This window comes from Odontesthes bonariensis, chromosome 24 (assembly GCF_027942865.1).
Source record: "Odontesthes bonariensis isolate fOdoBon6 chromosome 24, fOdoBon6.hap1, whole genome shotgun sequence".
Lineage (NCBI taxonomy): Eukaryota > Metazoa > Chordata > Actinopteri > Atheriniformes > Atherinopsidae > Odontesthes > Odontesthes bonariensis.
The window spans coordinates 8,894,329-8,917,289 of NC_134529.1; the positions used below are offsets into that span (position 1 = coordinate 8,894,329).

The 22,961-nt window shown below is 37.2% G+C and overlaps 1 protein-coding gene across 7 annotated transcripts in view; it reads right to left on the reverse strand.

Annotated features, from left to right (window-relative positions):
* The window catches only part of lama2 (laminin, alpha 2), a 177,842-nt gene that overhangs the window by 66,854 nt on the left and 88,027 nt on the right, over positions 1-22,961 (reverse strand). For 5 of the 7 annotated variants that reach the window (XM_075459601.1, XM_075459599.1, XM_075459603.1 and 2 more), the window contains exons 21-28: positions 15,539-15,750; positions 10,446-10,552; positions 9,794-10,066; positions 8,915-9,095; positions 5,361-5,497; positions 4,676-4,807; positions 4,011-4,115; positions 906-1,049 (exon numbers count right to left, since the gene is read on the reverse strand). In XM_075459601.1, the coding sequence (XP_075315716.1) occupies positions 906-1,049; positions 4,011-4,115; positions 4,676-4,807; positions 5,361-5,497; positions 8,915-9,095; positions 9,794-10,066; positions 10,446-10,552; positions 15,539-15,750 (1,291 nt within the window). The remainder of the gene's footprint in view (positions 1-905; positions 1,050-4,010; positions 4,116-4,675; positions 4,808-5,360; positions 5,498-8,914; positions 9,096-9,793; positions 10,067-10,445; positions 10,553-15,538; positions 15,751-22,961) is intronic. The other 2 variants (XM_075459605.1, XM_075459604.1) reach the window with 1 other exon arrangement.

The window sequence follows — 22,961 nt, forward strand, 5'->3', positions numbered from 1 at the left end:
GAAGACCATGGTCTCGGATTTGGAGGTGCTGATTCTCATCCCAGCCGTTTCACACTCGGCTGCGAACCGCTCCAGTGAGAGCTGAAGGTCACGGCCCGACGACGCCAACAGAACCGCATCGTCCGCAAAAAGCAGAGACCCGATTCTGAGGTCGCCAAACCGGACCCCCTCAACGCCCTGGCTGCGCCTAGAAATTCTGTCCATAAAAATTATGAACAGAATCGGTGACAAAGGGCAGCCCTGACGGAGTCCAACCCTCACAGGAAACATGTCCGACTTACTGCTGGCAATGCGGACCAAACTCTGACACCGGTCATACAGAGACCGAACAGCCCATGTGACAAAGCTTGCCTTTGTTTTTCTAATTCCCATATTGAACATGTATTAGAGAGATTAAACAAGCAATTGAAACCATAAACTCACCAGAAGAACATCTGAGGTAACGCATCAAATTATAAGTGTTGTCATTTTCTCAGAAATCTCAACACAACCTGACTTTTAGCTCTAAACCATGTTTACTCACGTGTCAAAGTGAGCACTTCTTAATTATTAATTACCTCAGCTGTGCAAAGACAAAAACTGGCTTCTTTGAATGTTGTGTGGGCAAAGAGTAAGTATAATCGTATCCGGTCATTTCTTTTTATAGAACAGATGTTTTCTTTAAAACAATACTGCACATGCAAGACGAATCCTCCTTTTACTAAGTAACCTTTTAAAGTGGAATAAAAATAAAATTTCACAGTCGCAGCATTCGTTTTCAGTTGCTGATTATGTTGTTTAACTGGTTTTTGTTTCAGTTCTGTCATACAACTCGAAACACATAAAATGTTGCTTAGGGGCGTCACGTTTTATGTAAACACATAAAAAGTGACAGAAACAAGGTAAAACTAAATGTGTGCACTCACCCACATCCTTATAAGTCCTTGTGCCTCAGTGCATGAGTGTGTCAGTCCATAACAGTAACACTTGCTGCAGCCCAGTGGATTTTTCAACGATAATCCAAATGTGTCTGGCTTACATTGATCGCAGTTGTGTCCTTTAACGCTTTCCTAGAATAAGACACAGACAAGCAAACAGCGTTGTAATGCAAGCTTTAGGTCATTTTTTTAAACATGTGGTTTACATTAAAACATTCCTTGAAGCTACCTTGAAGAAGCTTCACAAGTCCCCTTTCTGCCTGTTTGCCAGGGAGCAAATAAAGCAATGAAAATACTGTTGGGATTCAATACCTTGCAGTCAGACAAGCAGGGCAGATACCTCATAAGAGTTGAAATCTTTGAGCTTAAACATTTGCTGAAATTCAAAACTCATTGTTAGGTTTACAACATTAAAACATAATTGCCATCTAGTAATTGGATTAAAATTATTTGTATAAATTGTTTGTTAGACTGCATAACATTTATATATCAATACACATCCATAAAATAAACTATGCATCAAGTTCATACCTTGACTCCACTGGAAAGAATATCACTGCAGTGTTTCCATTTGTTTTAATAAAGATTGCAACTAAATATTGGAAGAGAAAATTGTATATTTTTTTTAAGTTTTCCTTTTGTTAATCTATTTAGTCTAGAAAGTCTCACAAAACGTATAGAAGCTCCCTGCTTAAAATATTTTATTACACAACAATCCAATCATATGTACAGTATAGTAAAAAAAAAAAAAAAGAAACACTGAAAGTTCTCACAATTGGCGAGTACATTTTAATAATTTTTCCACATACCATAACTTCAACTCTTCTGTTAATCAAATTTCATTAGATAATTCTTGTACATCTTTGGGTATTTGATATTCAGTTTTTATTTTTCAATTTTTCTTCTTTAAACTTTGGTTTTGAGAATCCTACCAGACTTCAGACTGTGCTTAAAGGACATCTGCTACATTTACCCAGAAATCTAAATAATGAACACAACATTAAAGTACTAAGTCTTTGGATCTTCCATGGGGATTTCCATTGCAGACACCTAGAGCTCAATGCAGCTCCATCAAAGTAGTGGGTTTTTGTCCACCAGTTGATGATATTCCATCTCTTTATCCTAAAAATTGCATTGGTTGCTTGACTTTATATTTTTCAAATCAATTAATACCATACTAGGTTGTTTCTCTTTTTAAAATATCTACGTGCACTTATTAAATTACACACAATTAAATTAATTCCCCCATAGATGAAGATGTAGAGATGGACAGAAAAGTCAGCACACAGTCAGCAAACGGATGCACAAAGAGTCATGTGACAAATGACTGAGTGACAAGCTGTCAACCTCCTACATGTTCATAAAGAAGAGGACACCTGTGATCTGAAGCCTCATTACAAGCCAAGCATCAGGTATGTGTGTGGGTACAAAAACAGTTTCAACATTTTTCTATGTGGCATAATGTGATCAGCGAGTGAAGTCCATCAAACACACCGTAGAGTAAGCTACTGATGGAAGGTGATTATACGAGATAATATGGTCAGCAAACAATATATACTTTATGATTATAGGTGGCGAAAAAGAGGAAGATATCATGCCATGACATGGTATAAAGGAGTCACCGGGGCTGTCTTTCTGCAGTGTGTACGTTCAGTTGAGTTTCCAAATCATACTTTATAACCTGATTTAACTATTATGAGCAAAAATTTGATTGTAGGGGATTATTGTTCTAGGCTGCACGCCTGGTTGCCAGTAGCAGTAGTTCTGGTCATATGTCTTTCTTTGGATTTTTTTTAAATCAGTGAAAACGCTGATTTTACATGCTGGTTTTGATGTACTTCTGGCACTTTAACATCCGTTATGCCGAGTAAGTATGCAAACCAGAAGTTTATCTCATGTGGGATGGCAGACTGTGTTTTCCAAAGCTCAAGTAATAACTGTAATATGACCCTGAATCCAGACAAGTTGAAGAGAAGATGTTTAAGATGTAGATCTCAAACACAGAGTAAAATTGAGAGCAAGACAGAGGAAGTTGGTCTTCTCTCAATGATGATGGAATGTCAGCACACTGCAAATAAAATGGACTAGGATGAAGCACCAACAAGGATGCAGTGGGGCTGTAGAGAATGCAGTATTAAGTATTTGAGATATGATTCAAGGTACATGCGCCCAACTCCAATACCTATTTACCAAGACAGTAAATGAAGATAATTGCAGTTCTAAGAGATCATCCTCCTCAGTAATATTGTCAAAACCAGAAATTCATTACAGTGATGTCTTGCTTGAATGCACCAAAACTGTAGTGCTAATGTGTGCATTGAATGTCAGGACACTGTTCAATTCACAGAACAATTTGTCAAACATTATTATATAAAAGCACAGGGTCGGTCATGACCGATTCAGAAGAGGAAGTTAAAAAATTACAAAAACAAATTACACCATGTGAAGTCTTTGGCTTGTGAAGCATTAGACTTGACATGCTTTGTGTAATTTTAAATGACGCCAGTGGGTGTCCTGGTTTATACAATATACTGAAAGTTTATCTGAGTAACACACACAAAAAAAAAAGAATAAATTGAAAACTGAGTTCTACTCAAATAGAAGAGATAACCCTGGGGTGTATACGGTATGAATGTCTATTTATACAATTGTATGTGTGTGATGAGGCTTTGCATGTTTATATATGTATATAGGGTTCTCGGTCTGCAAAACCCTCCACAGTCAGCACCTGCACTTTTACTGGAATTATTACACAAACATACCACAAAATTACAAAAAATGTCTAAAAGTCTCAACTCGGCCAGAAAGACCAGAGAAAGAGTGTGGAGCAGGTTTTAAATCTGCACTGACATTTAAAAACTCTAACTCTGGTTCCTGCAGGAATGAAAACAAATACCACATACGTCTCCAGCTGTCTTAAAAGCACTCGATGAACTCAAAGCCGACTTTTTGAAAAGTAAAAGCCAAGCAGGTTGTCAGCACTTATGGTAGAATTGATACAGACCGGTAAAAGGAAAATACAATATATTAAGAAAATGTTCTTTTTCACATGGAAAAAGTACCATTACAAGCAGAAGTGTATATAGGCTGTACCTTGCAGCTACATTTTCCTGTTCGGTCTGCACAGGCACACACTCCTCTCTCCATGTCACAGGTCTGGCTGTCCGATCCTGCAACGTTACACTCGCACTGGAGGCACTGTGGCACATATGGAAGCAGACAATGCAAAGCTTTAGTTATCAACACAACAGGCTCAAAGACGAGTTCCAGAGTGTGGCCTTACTTTATCCATTATCTTCTTAATTCCATGTCAGTTATAGGATTAAGATGTTGCATACAACTCAGCTCAGATTTCATTCATATTTTCATTACGGATTCATCCGTCTTTAAGCCTTTTAGCAGAGAGTGTACTGAAGGTAAATAATCTGAATAAATCAAAATGAAAAATTTGCAGAAGACAGCCAGTTTGTGAAAGTAGTTTTGGAAAAATACTTTTTTTTTTTTAAATAAATGGCATCAAATTTGTTTTTCCACTCATGTATCATTACAGTACACCTGTAGCAAGTGCCTTGCAGTAAGTCAAATTAACAGTGTATTTTAAAATAACATCTCTCTCCCATGTCCAAGTAGAGCCACAAAGACACTCAGGCCTCAGTGAATTCATCCCATTACTTTAATGCTCTATCTTTTATCTGAATAAAAATGAAAGCACACTTTACATTGATACAATATAAAAAAGGGTTCATTTGGATCTTTACCTGTGGGAAGTCTCTGTACCCAATTTGACATTCATCACATTTCTCTCCTCTGAAGGAATCGCGACAGAAGCAGCAGCCTGTGTTCATGTTGCACGTCTGCGTCACTGAACCAATCACATTGCAGCCACACTCCTATTTACAGATGGACACAACCAAAAAGACAGTATTATTTTTATTTAGTGCACACAGTCAACCCATATGGTTTTCAAACAAGGACAGAGCTTGGGCGTGCATGTTGGATTTTAATCTTCAGCTGTGAATCAGGTATATAATGAAAGGTATCTGTATCCAAAACTGCAAGCAGTAAACTGTAAGAAAGTGTGAGCTGATGAGGGATAAGAGTGAAGAATATTAAGATGCAGATGTGTGTTCAGACTAAATTTGAGTAACAATGTTCAAATCCAACATACTTGTTTAGTTCTTTATCTCACCTATTAACAGTAAATCTACCTAAACAAAGCATTTTTACCTCCCTCTTTTTTTTAATGAAAAAATAAAAATATTCCAGTCTACAGCTAATTGTCTAATATCAATATTCAACATTAAAGAATCAAATTATCAGAAAATAAAACTACAAATGGTATTTGCCTAAAATACTCCCCATTTCTCCTTTGTGTTTGCTAACCCACTAATCATTACCACGATTAGTTTACACAATTGTCAGTCATATACAATGTCAGCCCACCTTGCATCCAGCCATGATATCATGGCCCCAGTGGTTGGGAGCGCAGCGGTCACACCTCTCACCAATCGTGTTTGGAGGACAGATACACTGTCCAGTGTTCACATCACAGTTGTTTCCCACATGACTGCACTGGCAGGCTGTAGAAAAAGGAGGGGAGACGACGAAAGTAATTAAAGGGGAATTAATGCAAAAGGTGGAGAAAAGAGGAGAATAGACAACTCACTGGCTTTTGAAAAAAAAAAAATTACATAAAAATGTTCATTAAATATGGTTTCCCTGGCTTCATCTGATTAAACGTAAAACCTTTCAATTCTGAGATGAGGTAATAGTTATGTGCATACCATACAGCAAAATAGGTACTAATTTTAGAATCCAAATGTTTTAGGAAGATTAAACAATTAAGTTACTGAGTTTAGTTGTTCATGGTACAAGATGTAGGGTTTTGCACTATTCAAGAGAAAGACTACCAACACAAAGCAAACTGAAGTTCAAAACAAAGGCACTGCAATAAAAATAAAAGTTGCCCACGACAAATTCTGACAGTGTTAATAATTCGGGATTATGATCTTGCAATGTGACTGCAACTGGGATCTACCTCCAATTTAGAGGAAAGCAACATAAAGTGATGTGCTAATTAATGCAACACAGATAATTATTCAAATGTAAACCCAAACTGAACAGGAGACTGTAAAAAAAGAAAAAACAATTTAGCTGTGCTAAACAAAAATCAAAGAAAGTCCAGAATTTAGCATTTCACTCAGAATATTTCCAATAACTTGCACAACCCCATTCATGCTGAGCTGAAATGTCAGCGTCACAGTTCTCATCAAAAACAGGAACCAAATGCAGCATAGCAAAGGACAGGTAGACAGGAAAACAATTTGTTTAATAAGAGCTCAAAAGAAAAGTCAAACTTCGAGTTAAATCAGAAAAAATAACAAAAGAAAGTCAAAAAACTAAACTGAGCAGAAAGGAGAGTGAAAGGAAAACTCCTTATAGAAGCACTTAGGGTGATGAGTTAAGTGGAAACAGGTGTGCTAATTAAGAACAAGAAGCAGGTGAGATGAGATGAGTGGGACACTGGGATCTCAGGTGAATGAAAAAGGAACAAAAGGACTGAAATAATCCAAACTAAGACAACTAAGTTCATAATCAAAGAGAATAATACAGAGTAACTCAGCTTCACAGGAGACCGTATTACTTTTATAAAATTTCAATTAAATGAATTAATTGAAAATTACTCTAAGCTACTTAAGGTTATGTTTTCAGTCGTTTCATTTTTAGCAACCAAATATGCACATCCTATTCATATTTGTATTCTTCTGTACATTCCTGTAACATGACACACAAGCAGCATATTATACCTGCAATCTGACCTCTAAACTGCGGCAGTGGATCAAAGCAGATAAATCCCATTCCTATCTTTTACTTCAGCTGTATGACTGGGTTTTCTGGAAATCTTCTCACTATTTGGCTTTGCTGCTATTGGCATTTGGCATCAGTGATGTATTACATAAGAAGCTTTGTGGGTAAAGCTGTTAGCATCCATACCTGGGCAATGTACATTCTTAATCGCCATTTTGGCAAACACAGAATTCACAACACCTCTTGCCTAGTTTGCTACCTTTTAAGGGTAAACGATTCAATAAACTGAACATATTCCCCAACTATAAAGACTCCAGTCTGGTATAGATTAAGACTTCAAAATGAGAGTCATATCTGGTGACAAAAATGCTTTGAAATAAAATTCTTTTGGAGCACCAAAACCTCTAAGATTAATTAACTGATCATTTGAGTTTAATTATAAATTTAAGTTCTTATTTGAATGAAAAACAACAAAAGAAAACACAAGCATGCTTTAAAATGGACATTGTAGGTCTTCAAGATTAATGATCAATATTTGATGAACACAGAAATTGAATTTGGTTAAAACTTATAATCCAATCAAATTTTAGACTGTTGTGATTTCTTATTAAGCAACTGCTGCTGCAGCAAGCTCAAATTAGTGCTGTCCCACTCGGACACACTTTGACCTCAAATTTGAGGTGTAATTATGGGATTGGTCTTGATCCAAAGTGATTAAACCCTGAATCACCTCTGAAGGTAGAAGATGGGCTTTCAGTTTAAAAAATGAATTAGCTGGAACAATCTGTTTCTATGTATGATGTGGACTGTGATAACAGGATGTGAATACACAAGAGACTGCCAGTAAATTCTAATCTGAAACCAAATAATGTACTGATATTTAGTAAATTAAGCATACATTGATGAGCTTTATGTTTGAATAGATCTACGATAAATCAATGGTATCTTCTATCATTCAAAGCACATTATATTTATTTAACATTTTGTTTATTCACCAGCCAAAATGCATGAAAAATATTGTAGCTCAGTAATTTATTCAGTCAACTCATTATAATTCTGTGTGTTCAGTCTTCAAAGCAGGCGCAGATACATGCTGGCCAAGGCTGCAGGCTAGGGGCACTAAATGTTCAAGGGCCACAGATTGGCTAAATCTTTTGACATATTTTCTTTTAAATTCAGAAGCACAACAAATAAAGAGCAATATCTCCTAAAGAAAAATCCTCAATTGAGTGTTTATGTCAAGGCTGTTGACACAGACAATAAGTAAGTGTCATCTGAAGAAGTACACTTTGAAGATCCACGACTGAAGAACTGAGAGATTAGGCTCGGATTGGTTGTTCAAATAATCATTAAGTAGATTTAGCAGCAGATACACTAAACCTAACCCTTCACAGTGAGCTTCACAGCTGATTATTACCAATATATTAAGTTTTCTCCACATTGTTTGTGTGGAAAATTCTCTTACTTTCAATAATTGTCATGAGTTCTGCTGTTGATTTTCAACACAGATTTTTTATTATTTTTTTTGGCATGCATGTATCTCCGAGTGTGAGTGCTATCTGTGTAACGTTCATTACACTTTTTTGCATGTCACAAAATTACTTCTTTTTCCCTGTTAAATAAGATGACCAAGGCACACAAAGAGTTGCCTGGGGGGCCCTGATCACCTTAATCCATCACTACTTCAAAGGCCTTCATATCAATCAGCAGCTAGTTTCTGCTGACAACTTTTAAGGTTTAAATTTGTTAATGTGATCATGGCTCCTTCCTGTTTCTTCTCTTCTCTTATGTTTTTTTATTTTTTTATTATGCATTTTAATTTTAAAGTTTGAAGTTCAGGTATGGACGCAAAATGTATCTCCATGTTCATGTGAATCTGTATATTGATAACGTATTATATTTTGAAGTACACAACAACACAGAAAATGTCAGTCACTAGCATGGTGGCGTTTTTACTTTGTTCTCCTTGTGGGTACAACAAATATTTTAATGGACTAAGAGAAAAGCATGCGTTTCCTAGATGAAAAAAGTGTTTCTTCAAATGGAAATTTTTGGCCATAGATAATTTATACAAATTTTGGAGTAAATTCTAAAGATAGATTTAACTAATTCAACTCTGGCATACAATTAAAAAGTAATTTTTTTTTTGTCGTTTAACTTTTAAAGAAGATTAAAAGTTCTCTCCTTACGTGTGCAGCCACCCTCCTGGAAGTTGAAGAATCCCCGTGCACATCGGTCACATTTGGGTCCGCCGACGCCCGGCTGACACCTGCACTGACCTGTTTCATCACAGTCAAACGACTTAGAACCAAATGAGTTGCAGTGACAGGGGACGCACACTCCACCAGTTTCGATGCCATGAGTCTGAGGCTGGTGAGACACACAACAGGACAAAGGCACCAATGAATAGAGCTGAGATTAAACAGACAAATTAGGTTAGATAAGCTGCAGACTAACAGTAAACAATAAAAAAAATAAGCAATGATGGCATGCAAGACTTTTTGCTGAGGACTAAACAAGAATGGATCAATGAAACTTGATTAAATCAGCGATTGTAAGATACAGAGAGTATTCCACAAGGAAATTAATTTGTCTTTCAATTCAAGTAAATTTAAGTAAGATTAAAGTAAACTAAAAGATGCACCAGGAGTTTCGAAGCTGTCTGTCGCACTGAATGTAAATGCTTGAAGTTATTTTTGTCCACAAAGCACAAAACCATGCGGGATACTGCATAAAACTGGATCTTTACATGAACAAACTGTCCTTTGATCAACTGCACACCAGCATGAAACCAACTAAATATAACAAGTTACTAAGTGCGTTGTTTACCCACAAAATGCACTCTCTCACAAATTAAGTCATGCTTGTAAAAGCCTTCCATACAACACCTGAGTCAATGTTTTTTTCCATGCAACGTTTTAAAATCAAGTCCCACAAAACAATATGATTCTTACAAAGTAACAGAAAAGAGTCATTTTTGTTTATTTGACAGCACCAAAAATCTCCAAACAGAAACACACCCCATGCTACTTAACACACCACTGCCATCCACATGCAGCGTGTGTTACCCCTGCCTGAGGCCTGTACGCGCCCCTGGGGCAACCCCCCGTGCGGGAGGAGCCCCCCCATCTCTGCTGCACAGTGTCCACAGGAACACGTTCCACAGGCCGCCGTGTCTCCCGCCTTTCGTAACCCAGGCGACGCAGGTCACAGCGTCGGCCCACAAAGCCGGGACGACAGATGCAGCGACCCTCAATATCACAACGCTGAGAGATAGAGCCGTGATGGCTGCAGCGACAAGGCATACACTCCTGACGCTCAGCATCCCACCAGCAGTTGGGCTGGGCCAATCACAATGCAGATGGATGGAGGGAACATAGGCAAGTGACCAATGAAGGGGCAGTGAAAAAATATAATGTGGATAGCTGTTATAAAATCAAAAATCCGTTTACCACAACATTTTTTGTGACATACTGAGATGAAGCAGAAACTGATTTGTCCTGTAAAAGCTATGAGTGTGTGACTGAACATGTTCCAGTGTTATAGCTGAAATCAAGTAGCAGTGAAAAATGTGTTGATGTCTGTAGAATAAAAATTAGTTAAAAAAACTTAGAAGTCAGGAACAGTGAAGACTGGAACAACATTATGACAAGAAAGCAGTTGTATAATTAGAATCTTCAGCTGAAAATGAATAATAAAATAATAAAATATTCCACTTACCACACACTTATCACACTGCCGTCCAACCACATTTTCTAGGCACTGGCACTGACCGCTCTCCTTGTTGCAGACCCCAGATACAGAGCCATTTGTGTGGCACTGACAGGCTGCAGATGAGAAAAGGAGAGATTAAGAATTGGCATATTTAATAATAACTTAAGTGTGTTTATTCCAAAATAATGTTTTGATAAGAGCTGAGATCTTAAGCAAGCTCTGCCTCAGGATTAGCTGTTAGTATCCACTTTATAGTATACCCTGTTCACTGCACTTGCAATCCCCCAGTTGTCACCATTAAGCCGGAGGTCTTTTGGGGCAAGCGACTACCAGACATTTGTAGTATCGAACTTTAAGGCACTTCTGCATTGGCTCCACTTTTGACTGTGAGCGACCACATCCATTTTTTAATTTACAGTCTGTGTCTTTTGGGCTGACAAAATGAAACCTTGAACTTTAAACAGTGCATTAGTGCTTGTGACATGCAAAAATGAAAAGAATGCAATGTTATGGAGGAAACCTGACTTGAGCCTAATGTTACAACATAAAGTCATTCTTGCCAATGGACCGAAAGGAAACGAACCATTTACCAGCAGTGGTGATTCCCCCAGAATTCCAGGTACACTGAACATATATATGATATAATATAATACTTAGTGCACATCAATTGTCTTCACAGTCTAAACAAAGAATTATGTTTCACTACCTATATGTTCTAAAGAAACCGTCCCATTTTCTTGATGCAGAGAAATCCAATTGCAACTGCACACTGAGCTATTAGAAAAACAAATGTTTAAGATGATTGATATAAAATCATTCAGACGAGGGAGAATTATGTTACAAAAGTAAAACTACTTTCTTAGTAATATGTTTAGGACATCAGCGTACAAATATGTGATCTTACATTGCACGTCTTTACACAACAGCAGAGGAAAATGCCTACGATGTGTTTATATCACTGCAATGTAAGAAAAATGAGGGACAAATAGAGATGGGCAATATCCAACTTTGCAATGTCAAAGAAAGTGATTCAGATCTGCACAAAAATTCAATGAGTAGCTCACTTGCTCATGCTCGTCCTCTTTCCGAATGTTGTATGCCATACACCTTGTTAGATTTAGTAAATATTCCTAAAAAGTCAAGGTAAAACAAGATAACATACAACAAGATAACATGTAATTATTCCTTCTAAACCACTGGATGATTCTGATGTCTTAACTGTGTCTGTCTTCACACTGTATGCCCTCAAGTTCATTACCATTGCTACTAATTTTTATTCGACAGTAACTCGTTAAATTTGTTATATAAATCCCAAAATATATCCACAAACAGGACCTTTCAAATGTCCCTCTCCCTCTCACTATCTAATTATGAAACTCTGCATGACTTCATCTGTATCTAAACTTTGTGAGCTTAAATCCCTAATGACAAAAAAGACACCTACATACGCCAATCAACCCCTTAGATAAACAATTAAAAGGCTTTAACATCAACGCCACCATCTGGTACATAAGCTGTCAGAAGCATACATGAATACCCACACAGATGCACATAAAACCATATACACCTTCTCATGGAATTAATAGCACACATCACATAGCACCGTAATGACACACATGGATAGTGGTCTGTTCTACCTCCTGGTATTTTCTCCTCTTATATGTATAAGAGACAGAAGGATGGACATGATTGTGAGATAGATGGTGGCGAGATGATGTAGCCTACAACAGATGTCCACACACAAACACACATTCTCAGATACACAGAAGTATGCAGAAATAAACATATGGTAGAGCTTTGCACCTGAATGCAGAAAGGCAAAAATGCCTTCCCACGCCTACTTGACTGCATACATGCAGATGCACATTTAACACGCCAACATCAATAGAACACACATATAAATGCTTGCCTTTGTATGTCAGCCTGTAGCATCAACCTTCAGGGACCATCTGTACTCTCTTCTGTAAGTTGTTAATCTACAATGTCACTCTTGTCGTGGGATAAAATTCATTCATTTATTTATTAATTTATTTGTATATAAAAAATCCTAAAGATTTACAGCTAATATAGAAGTATTTATCAAGTTATAGATACTTTTAGATAGGTGGGTGTTTTTTTGCCTAAATCACTGCACAGAGGATTAAGGGGCAATTTAGGGGTTCAAAAAGGCTAGACAATAGAAAAGAATAGAAAAATACTTTATTCATCCCACAATGGGGGAAATTCAAAATAAGAATAAGAATAAGAATAAGAATAAGAATAAGAATAAGAATAAGAATAAGAATAAGAATAAGAATAAGAATAAGCTGACTAAACAAAACACCTTCTTCTCGTTAAAGATTCAGATTGAATTTTCTAAAACATGGTAGTAAAATCATGATTTGGGCTGTTTTGCTGCATCTGGGCCTGGATAGGATGCCATTATTGTTGGAACGGTAAATTTTTAATTGGAATTTGAATTCTAATGAAGAAAAGCAGGCCATTTGTTCATCTAATGAAAAGAAGGGCTAGCAATTAGAAAAAAGACTCTAAGTTGCTCAACAAGCAGTTCATGTAAGAAAACCTACTACAATCCCAGAGTTGAAGCTGTTTTTCCAAAGAAGTTAAGTAGCGCTGATCAACAGTTATTTGAAACTTTTCACAACAAAAGACACCAAGGTTAATATACTTTGGTCACTTCCAGATATGTGATAATTTTTTTCAGTAAATAGATGATCATTTTCAAGTAATTTTGTCTCGTTTACTTAAACGAGTCTAATGATAATGATCTTTTAGGTTGTATTTACGCCAAAATATCTTTTAATAAACTTTTTTCCAAAAGTGATCATTAAAGTGTTTGTACTTAAAGCCTTTTAAGTAAAAGCCCATTGAGACATCTCATAAGCAATTTTGTAAATGGGAAGTGCAACTAATGGCTGACACACGCTAATAATGTACAAAGAATAAATACAATCAATTTAGATGTAAACTATAATAGTTTTCTATCATCTAAGATACAAACAAGATGATCACGGAATTATCCACGTAATGAAAATTCATGTTGCATTTGTTTATGATTAATTTAATGCATCACTTATTTTTTGGTTAAACTATTGGTTCAGAATATTTATATATATGTATACTCATTTTTTTACCCATCAGTACGTTGAAAAGAGTCTTTGCACTTAGCACGTTAAAAATGGTAAAATTACAGTTTTCCCAAAGATCCCAGAAGAGTTTATTGATTAAATGTTCAAGGCATTTGTGAAAAGTTCATTAAGTTTCAGACACATGGGAAGCATAGGGTCATTATTGAATTTCTACATATTCACTTAGTTCTAGTGACTGAACAAATGTGAAACAAAGTAATTCACACATTGTTGCAACTGCTTTCAAATGACTTTTCCCTACGCGAGAAATTGTCAGAGGAGTTCATTTTCTTGAATTTATTCCCTGGACAAATTACTTTGTGGTCAAGTTTGTTTGGGAAAATAACACCATTTACCCATTCACAAAAGGAATTAAATTGAATCATTATTGGGGAAGACACAAAATGGCTATAGCAAAAGTGGCCTCAGATGGGAACTGCGATGTCAAAAGAAAATGTACAGGATTTTTACAGTCTAATAGTGCACAAATGGACTCAGCCTGAACTCTCCTGCTCCACTCAATAAAATTCATTAAGATTGGGAGTGATGGGGAGAGGGTGGCAGACAGACAGAGAGAGAGAGAAAGAGGGAGAGTTGTTGTCTTTTAATAATTCTTGGTGGTCTTTTGTCATTCGTACCAGATCAATTCCAACCCTCCATCTCCCATACGCAAGCATCTGATCAGCACTGCAGGAGAGCAATAGATCAGCCTGATTAATCAATAACCATTTAGCTGGTGGAGAAGGGAAACAACCACAGAACAATGAACTATCAAATACACATTAATACCCTCTGTCAGCCTCTCTACCTGCTTTTGTGCTGCTCTGACAGTTTTATCTGTTTATCAGTCTGCCTGTCTCCTGTTTCGGGTGAGGTGTCTGTCTTTCTGCCCGTCACCCTGCCACTGCTCTGTTTTTTCCAACAGCACAGGTTTTAATGAAGACTTTTTCACAAACAAGTGCCATCTGTATGTCTGTATCCCCTGCCATTTCGCTCTCTGCCGCTCAGTCCCTCCGTCTCTTCTTTACAGGTATAGCTTTTATTCTCACTTTTAAGCACAGCTGGCAGTCAGTGGGCTGCTCCGACATCACACCTCCCACTGGCACAGCTGCTTGTCGACACACACAAACCCACACTGCAGATGGTGTACTATCTAGAACTAAAGGTATCATTTAAATCATTTCAGATAAGTTTCATGAGGACATGGCGCTCTTCGGTGTAACACCCCTGCTGAGACACACAAACGACACTGCTGGCACTCTTTAAAGATTCATAAAATTAATTGAAAAGCTAATCATATTCTCCTTCTTGAACTCCCAATTTAGTTTACTTTCTACTTTGAGTGTTGCTTTCCATCTTCTTCAAAAATGATTCTGAAGAAATACTGTGTGTTGACAATCTTAAGACAAGTTGTTCAATTCAATGTGTTGTATTTACTCTTTTGGTCCTAGGAGTTGCTGTTTGGGGTTGGAAGGTGTGACATGCAGAGTAGCTATAACCAACTATTTGGATGCAAAACAATCATTTTTCAAATATTTCAAATAGGGGGTTGTAAAGTTTGGATGATGATACATTTTTCCCTATTTAACAGTAATAATTTCATTTAATTTACATATTTGTACTTTTCAAATGTATTTCTAGACTTTAACATGAGTTATTGTACCAAAAAGCATTGACTGGGGTCCATTTGAACTCATTTGTTGAACTCACAGAGTACCTGCAAACATACCACTTGCCTCAAGTAGTCCATTACTTTAAAAGTAGAAGCATGTCATCAGGGGAAACACTCCACATTTATTGACATGGTTAGTCTAATCTTTTCTAAATAGAAATATGACACCTTATCTGCTTGTCATACTAGATCAAATAAGACTGTCACCCAAAGAATAAAATCTTTTTTTTTACAGAGCATTAATAAAGCTCATAGTATTGAGTGGACTGACCTTTGTATCATTAGGTCTGATTACTCACATTGGCAGTTCTTTGCTGTGATAGCATCTCCATAGAAACCTTCAGCACAGCTCTCACAATCCATGCCACCGTAACCCTGGCGACACCTTAGACACTGGCCGGTGATTGGATCACAGCTGCCAGGTATGGATAGGTCCAGGTTGCCATTGCAATCGCAGGGCTGGCACGATCCCCCTGGTACACTAGGCTGGCCGTAGTATCCATTGGAACATCTGGGAGACAGCAGAGGCAAGCAAATATCGATAGTTCAGTTTCATGGTTCCTGAACTGAAAACGTACAATAAGCTGTAAGAAAACAAGGGTTCAACAGTGTTAAAAGTACACTCCACAGTAGAAAAGGAGCTTTCACATAAAATTTGACGATGCAGCACACACACGTGGTTATGCGCTGACTTTAATTTTTTTTCTGCTTGAGAACATAACTGGTATGAAACGATCTGCCCGTTATGCTTTAATTCTCTAATTTCCTATTTTTCTCTGTAACTATCTTTCACTTAAATAATATCGCTGCTACTCTGCAGAGCAGGAAAGGAGGGGGCACATTTGAAATATTGTGCTTACAAATTGGAACTGCTTAGTATACCTTTAAAAAAAAAAACAGATCTACACTGCTGGGCAGAAACTGTGAAACCTCTTCTTTAAAAAAAACACTTATATCACCAGAAGAAAAACGGTGATATAATTCATACAGTTTCATACACAAGAGCTTTAAAATACCTCAACAACTGGTCGCCATCTGAGCTTTGTGTTTCCAAGTCTTTGCATTAAGATGTCATCCTGTTCGTCGTCTTTTTTTTTTCATTGAATAAGGTGGTGGTGCAATATTCCTTGAAAATACATTTTTTCCTGCTATTGTGAGCAAATAATACTGTACTTGAGAACATAGTTTTCCACCGCTTTCAAGTCTGCAAGAAAATACACAATAGCTGACCTTGTCTTCTCCCTTTTATATTCAACAGCCACTGAAAATGACTTTTAAATTTCAGCTGGAAAATCTGTTTTATACTATAACTTCTAACACAATGTGTCATCACATACAAACAGAGACTGACATTAATTCATTGACACATACAGCAAGAGCTAAGGACAGACCAGAACCAAGCATCAAATGATACTAAAATTTAAGAAAATAACCATTGTACATATTTTAAATGGAGATTAGATTAACTGACTTCAGTTACCTCCTACATGTATTTTCACCAAGCCCTGCCCAGATTTTACTAAAAAGACCCTTTTTCTAAAATACAAATATGTTACTTGTTAAACCATTCCAAGATTTTATTGATCTTTTTCTTATTTCAGACTCTTCTGATTTGATTAATAATTGGAGGATGCTCAGATGCAGGGAAATATATTACACTGAAAGCGCAGTGCCGTGACAAGAGCCACTGAAACCAAATAAAGAGGGCCTACGCTGAAATAAAGCTCTACAGGCTGAGGAGGGAATTGAGATCCGAGGAAGAGATGTAGAGAGAGAGCAAAGGGAAGAGAAAAATGGGAGAGAGAGATGGAGAGGTGGAAAAGGTCTTCACATCAAAAAGAGAATTAAATTTAGAGAGAAGGGAAAAGAAAGGACAAAGGGAGGGAAAGAGTCAAGAGCAGCCAGCCATTATTACCACTGACCCTCCTTGGTACTCAATAGAACTGGTTTATTAGCTTCTGCATGTGTGTGTGTGTGTGTGTGTGTGTGTGTGTGTGTGTGTGTGTGTGCGTGTGTTTGTGTGGATGCATGTGGCAGTAGTTTGTTTGTATGTTTGTAGTTGGTGTGTGTTGTTCCACAAGTGCATCTTCATAGTCAAGAGGAGAATTGTACCGGCAGCAGTATTATTTTTTAAATGGAGAGCGGGTGGAGTTTATGTTTGCAGTTATTCTTATGTGCAATATGGATGCCTCTGTTCTATTTTAGTCTATTCTATTTTATCTTATTCTATGAAATGAGCATATGCGTGAGTAAGTACTTGGGCCTCAAGAGGAAGTAAAGGTATTTATAGTTGTAATATACCGAGGGGGTTAAACACCTGGTCAAAACCATTAGACTGCACAGGGAATATATGGAGAGCATAACTGGTACAGGGATACAGAGAGAGGATGGATCATAACAGTTTTTATGTCTTTTATTCTTAGCGTTATGAACAGGGAGTTGCAACAAGGGAAACACATTCTCTCCTTCACACGTTTTTTTCTTCTAATATTCAAATAACTTTGTGATCATATTTCTGTATTTTTGCACTTTTTATGAGGTAAAATAAGACTTCCAATTTAGATAAATCCTTTTAAATCTAAAAACACCCATCATTCGATCACTAATTAGTCATGAAGTGTCAAATCACCACAATATATTCAAAGTTTTACAACACAATTGCGTGTTGCACCACTTTTCTTGGTTTGAGGTCAGGATTTAGGAAGGACCATTCCAAAGTCTTAACCTTAAAGTGTGAACATAATTCTGCAGGCTCTTTGTGCTGGAGTTTCACAAATACACGTACATGTTAATGGGGATAGTAACAGAAATATGTGGAACAACCTGAGCTGTGGGCTGTTCTTGGCTTTGTCAGTGCTCTGGCTTTGCTCTGCTGTGGAGAACACAGAAATCAATGTGGGCAAAAAAATGCTTCGTGGTGAAGTGAAACAAAGTTTTGAATTATAAAAAATGTCAGTGCAGCTGTTGTTTGTGCTTTTCACAGGGCTTCTTTGCTATTTATTATTTTTGGTGTTTCATTCTCCTTGTTAGGAAATCTGTTGTTATCGGTCCCTCCTGGCTAGAGCTAACTTTCAGCTAATCAGTATTCGACCAATGCGTGGCATCATCTTAGAGGGCCCTGCATTGTCAGTTTTTTGGAGGACTGCACATCTGCTCATCTGCATTGAAAATATACCCATCTGCGGAGGTCGAGAGCAATGGAGTCAGAAGCCTCTGAAAAGATATTATCCTTCCCACATTCTTTATCTCTTTTTTTTTTTAATGTTCTTTTGTGTCCTGAAGAAACGCTCAGTTAAGTCCAACTTTCGACTATCTCCCGATTAGTTGAAAATTCAGAAGTAGTGCCCATTCTTCATTATTTTATCCACTTTGTGCAATCTTCTAAACAAACTGGCAGCAAAATAGATCCAGGGCATGATACTACCAACAGCATACTTAAAGTTGGACATTTACTCCTCAAAATATAACTACAGTGACTGTGGTCAAACAATTAAATTTCTCTTATCTGACCATAAAACTCACGTGTTCAGCTGCAAGCAGTCCAGTAAGGTACTGATTTGGACAGAGGCCTCTGAGTCCATCGTAATGTGAAAATTACTTGACTTTAGATAATGAAACTTATGTCCCAGCTTCGCGACCTTCAAAGAAGGTCGATGACTTGGAGGTTCCGAGGTTCTTCCTAACCTTCTAAACGTATTTCCTCTTAGCTGAGAGTGACAGTTTGGGTCTTCTTCCAGATCCAAACATAAACTACAAATAATATGTTTGATACTATTATTGGTCTTAGACTCTGGTCTTAGACTTAGATCTGACAGTTTTTGGAAACGTCTCCAGGACACATCACTGCCTGGTGCAAATCCTTATTCTTAGATTTACACTGAGCTGACTGGATTGTTTGGAATAACCAATTCAATGAGTTCTTGTGAAACAAACCTTTTCATGTGGCACAGGAAGCTACCAGCTACCAGTCAATAAAGATCAATAAAGGACGCTGAAAAAGCCTTAGCATTTTGAAAGTTTCTACACCACTGAATTAATAATCTAAAAAAGCATATATATTCCATTTTTATTTTACATTTAAAGATTCATCCATTATTTTTCAATCATCCAAAGTTGGGTCGCAGGAGCAACAGGTCCGGGAGAGAAACCCAGCCACTCCTCTCCCCAGCGACTCTCTCCAGCTCTTCCTGGTGGATCCTGAGACGTTCCCAGGCCAGAAGGGACATATAATACCTCCAGCGAGTTCTGGGTGTGCTCCTGGGGTCTCCTTCTAACTTGACGTACATAGAAAACCTCCAAAGGGTGGCCACAGGGAGACTCCTTTTGATGCAGAGGAGTTACGGCTCTACTTCAAGTTCCCTGTGCGAGCTCCTCACCATATCTCTAAGGTTGAGCCCAGGCATCCTCAGAAGGAAACTCATTTCAGTCCCTCATATCTGTGACCTCATTCTTTCAGTTACTACCCAGATATCCTGACCACAGGTGAGGGTTGGAACAAAGATTGATCTATAAATTGAAAGCTTTGTCTCTCAGCTAAGTTCCCCCTTTACCTCAACAGACCAGAGCAGCGCCCTCATTACAGCTGACGAAGCCTAAATCCTACTGTCCATCACTCGTTCCAACTTGCCATCAGTCATGAACAAGATCCCAAGACACTTAAACTACTCCACTTAAGGCCAGGACTAATCTCCAACCCAGAGGGAGCACTCCACCCTTTGCCAGTTGTAAACCTGTAGGTTGGACATTCTTTCAGTCCCCTTTTTGCCTTGAATCTGTGATACTTTTAATGTTTGTTAAAGCAACGTTGTATTCATTTCCTCGCAATCTTTATTTAGTTACAAATGCAATCACTAACTATGCTTTCACATTAGTCACGTGTTCTCCCATGGTTTTTGGTTATTCTCTTTTCTGACTTTTTGGTTGCTAACTGTCAGTCTTGAAAAGGGACCTTCTTTCATCCCAAAATATCTATATAGGTGTTTGTACATTTCCAGATTAAAAAGGCCCATCACCGAGGCTGCATCACTTACATTCATAGGGCTGCCAATAGTAATATCAGTGAATAAAATAACATGAACATTAACAGTTAATCATCATGTTGGCAGCTGGTTGGCACTGAGTCAATCCAAATAAATGTGTTATAACTAATATATCTTATATGTAGACCAATTACATGCTTGCAAACCCTAATTAGCAGCTTATGACTCAAAATGTTTTTAGCTGACAAGCAGGTGCTTGTGAGGGCTTTCAGATATTTTTTAAATGGGTGTTCATGGACAGGAAATTGAAAAGTAGAATCACTTCGCAGCGAGTGCATATTCTATTAGGATGGGATGAACAGAGTGGCTTATTTTGTTAAAGCCCATAATAGTAACAAATTGCCATATTACAATTAATTATCATAAAAAACAACAAAAACACTGCAGATAATGAAGTGTAATGGCAGGTAGAAGGTATCAATTGGACTGATAGAACAAGAAACAACAACTGCTGATTACCTCTTTAATACTGCCATTAGTCAAAAAACATTTTGTCACATCCCATCAGCTTCCTTGTCCTGATTCAGTGCAGCAACAGTCTGTATTTTTCCCTATCCTTTAGGAACGAATGGATGCACCACGTGGATTCAGAACAGCAAAAACATCTGAGTATTATGTAGATTCTGTATATTTAGCTGCATAAACTCACAAATAGATTTGGATAAAAAAAACTTCAGTGTGTTCATACAAAAAAGTAAAAAAAAAATTAAAAAAAGCTATATACTGTATTATAGTGCCTTATAAATTTAGAAAAAGCGGCACAGTTGATCCCATTAAAAGACATTTCTATATATGGCCACTCAATAATATGTGGACACATAAGAGAGGAGGAAGCAAGGGTTGTTGAATTGTTTTGGTTGGGCCTCCTGTCAGTGCTAAACTATATTGGTTGATGGCTGGATGGTTATGTAGGTGCAGATGATACTCTGAGACTGAGATAAAAAAAAAATGGCTGACAATGAGTCAGTTTGCCTCTCTCAGTGGCAAATGAGGTTTAAAAAAAGACCGAAAGCAGACAGAGAGAGTCTGCTGTGGACAGCATGGCGAGGCATGCAGACTATGCGGGGCATTGAGTGGAGGCTCCATCTCCACCACCAGCAGCAAATATAAACTGCCTGGGTAACTGCAGCTAAAAATCTATTTGGAGCAAAATGTTTCAGCAAGATATCCACAATGTTTGAGATAACATTTAACCAGATTGTGGAAGAGTCAATTTGATCCTCTTTGCTCAATGAGGAAACAAACCCCTCACACACCAAGTGATGCACACTCAGCAGAAATGCATAGTTACCTTATGAAAACCTTAAAGACAGCATAGCAGTGGAATCAGCATCCAGTGTATAACTGGTGGCATTGCCTCTAATATAGCAAACATGAGCATATAATTTCAGTATTTTGAATTGTGACAGATATTCCTCTCAGTTAAACAGGCCACTAAAGGAAAAGTGTGAACTGCCCATTCTGGACAGTAAAGCTATTTTAAATGGTGGGTCAAGAGCATCATGATTGTGCATTGACAATTATTATCCTCAAACAGGCCTAGTTTGATCTCAGTCCAGTCAGTGTCCAAATATACAACAAACAGAAATAGTTTTACATTTAGATGCTACTTCTTAATGAGCCACCCTTTATTTAGAGCATACAAGTAGTAAAGATTATTGCTTTACTGATATTTAAAAATGTGATTATATCAGATCTATTATCAGCCTTTGATTATAAACTCTTGGGTTGCCTGGCTATGTAAAACCCATGACAGAGTGAACAGCTTGAGCACTTACCTAAAATACATTACAACTTAGTAACTTTAAAAACTGTATTTTTTATAAATAAAAACATGTTCTTAAATTATTTTCTTTTGTATTTCTAATTTCAGACTTGGTGGTTTAATAGAAAATGAGAAACCCATGAGTGTTTATTGATTCGGTACCAACTGCATTAATATCAATTATAAGAGAATAGACAGCTGTCAATGAGACGTTAACAAATCTTAAACCAACCATTAATAAAATCTTTACTTTTAACTTATGAATCCTCTTAACGGGGTGTCTTAGTAGAAGCCAGTGACAGTATTTAGTCTACATCATGTGAGAATGTTTCCTAAGTGTTCTGATAGTAACTATTCTGACAAACCTGCTACTGAAGGCCTGCGATATAAGACTGCAGAAAATGTTGAAATGGATGATAGGGTATTACTATAATAAGTATTACTCTTTATACAAGATAAAAATGTAAACTCTATGAGTCAATCCATTTAAATCCCAAAAAACAAGCTCAGTTCTGTACGGTTCTAAATATAAAAAATATATATATTCTTTTTTTTCTTAATGACATAAAAACAATTTAAGTTTGTGTTTAGTCTGATACAAAACATACTGAGTATGCTGCATTTTAGTCATCCAGGGTGCTGAAAAGACTATATTTACTCCAGTTGTGCTATATGTCAAGTTTTAACAAGACTTACATCCAGATAGAAATACTTCCTATTAGCCAGGGCTGATGGAAAAAAAAAAAAAAGTCCACAGCTAATGGAACAAAAATGTCTGTCATTCAATAAAATCTATTATGGACAGACGGCTGGATGTACAATGAGAAGCAGAGAACTGGAAACAGAGTTAATGAGCAGCCCATTACCTTTTTATTTTCTAGCTCTGACAGTAAACATAGTTTATGCCAGGAATGAAAA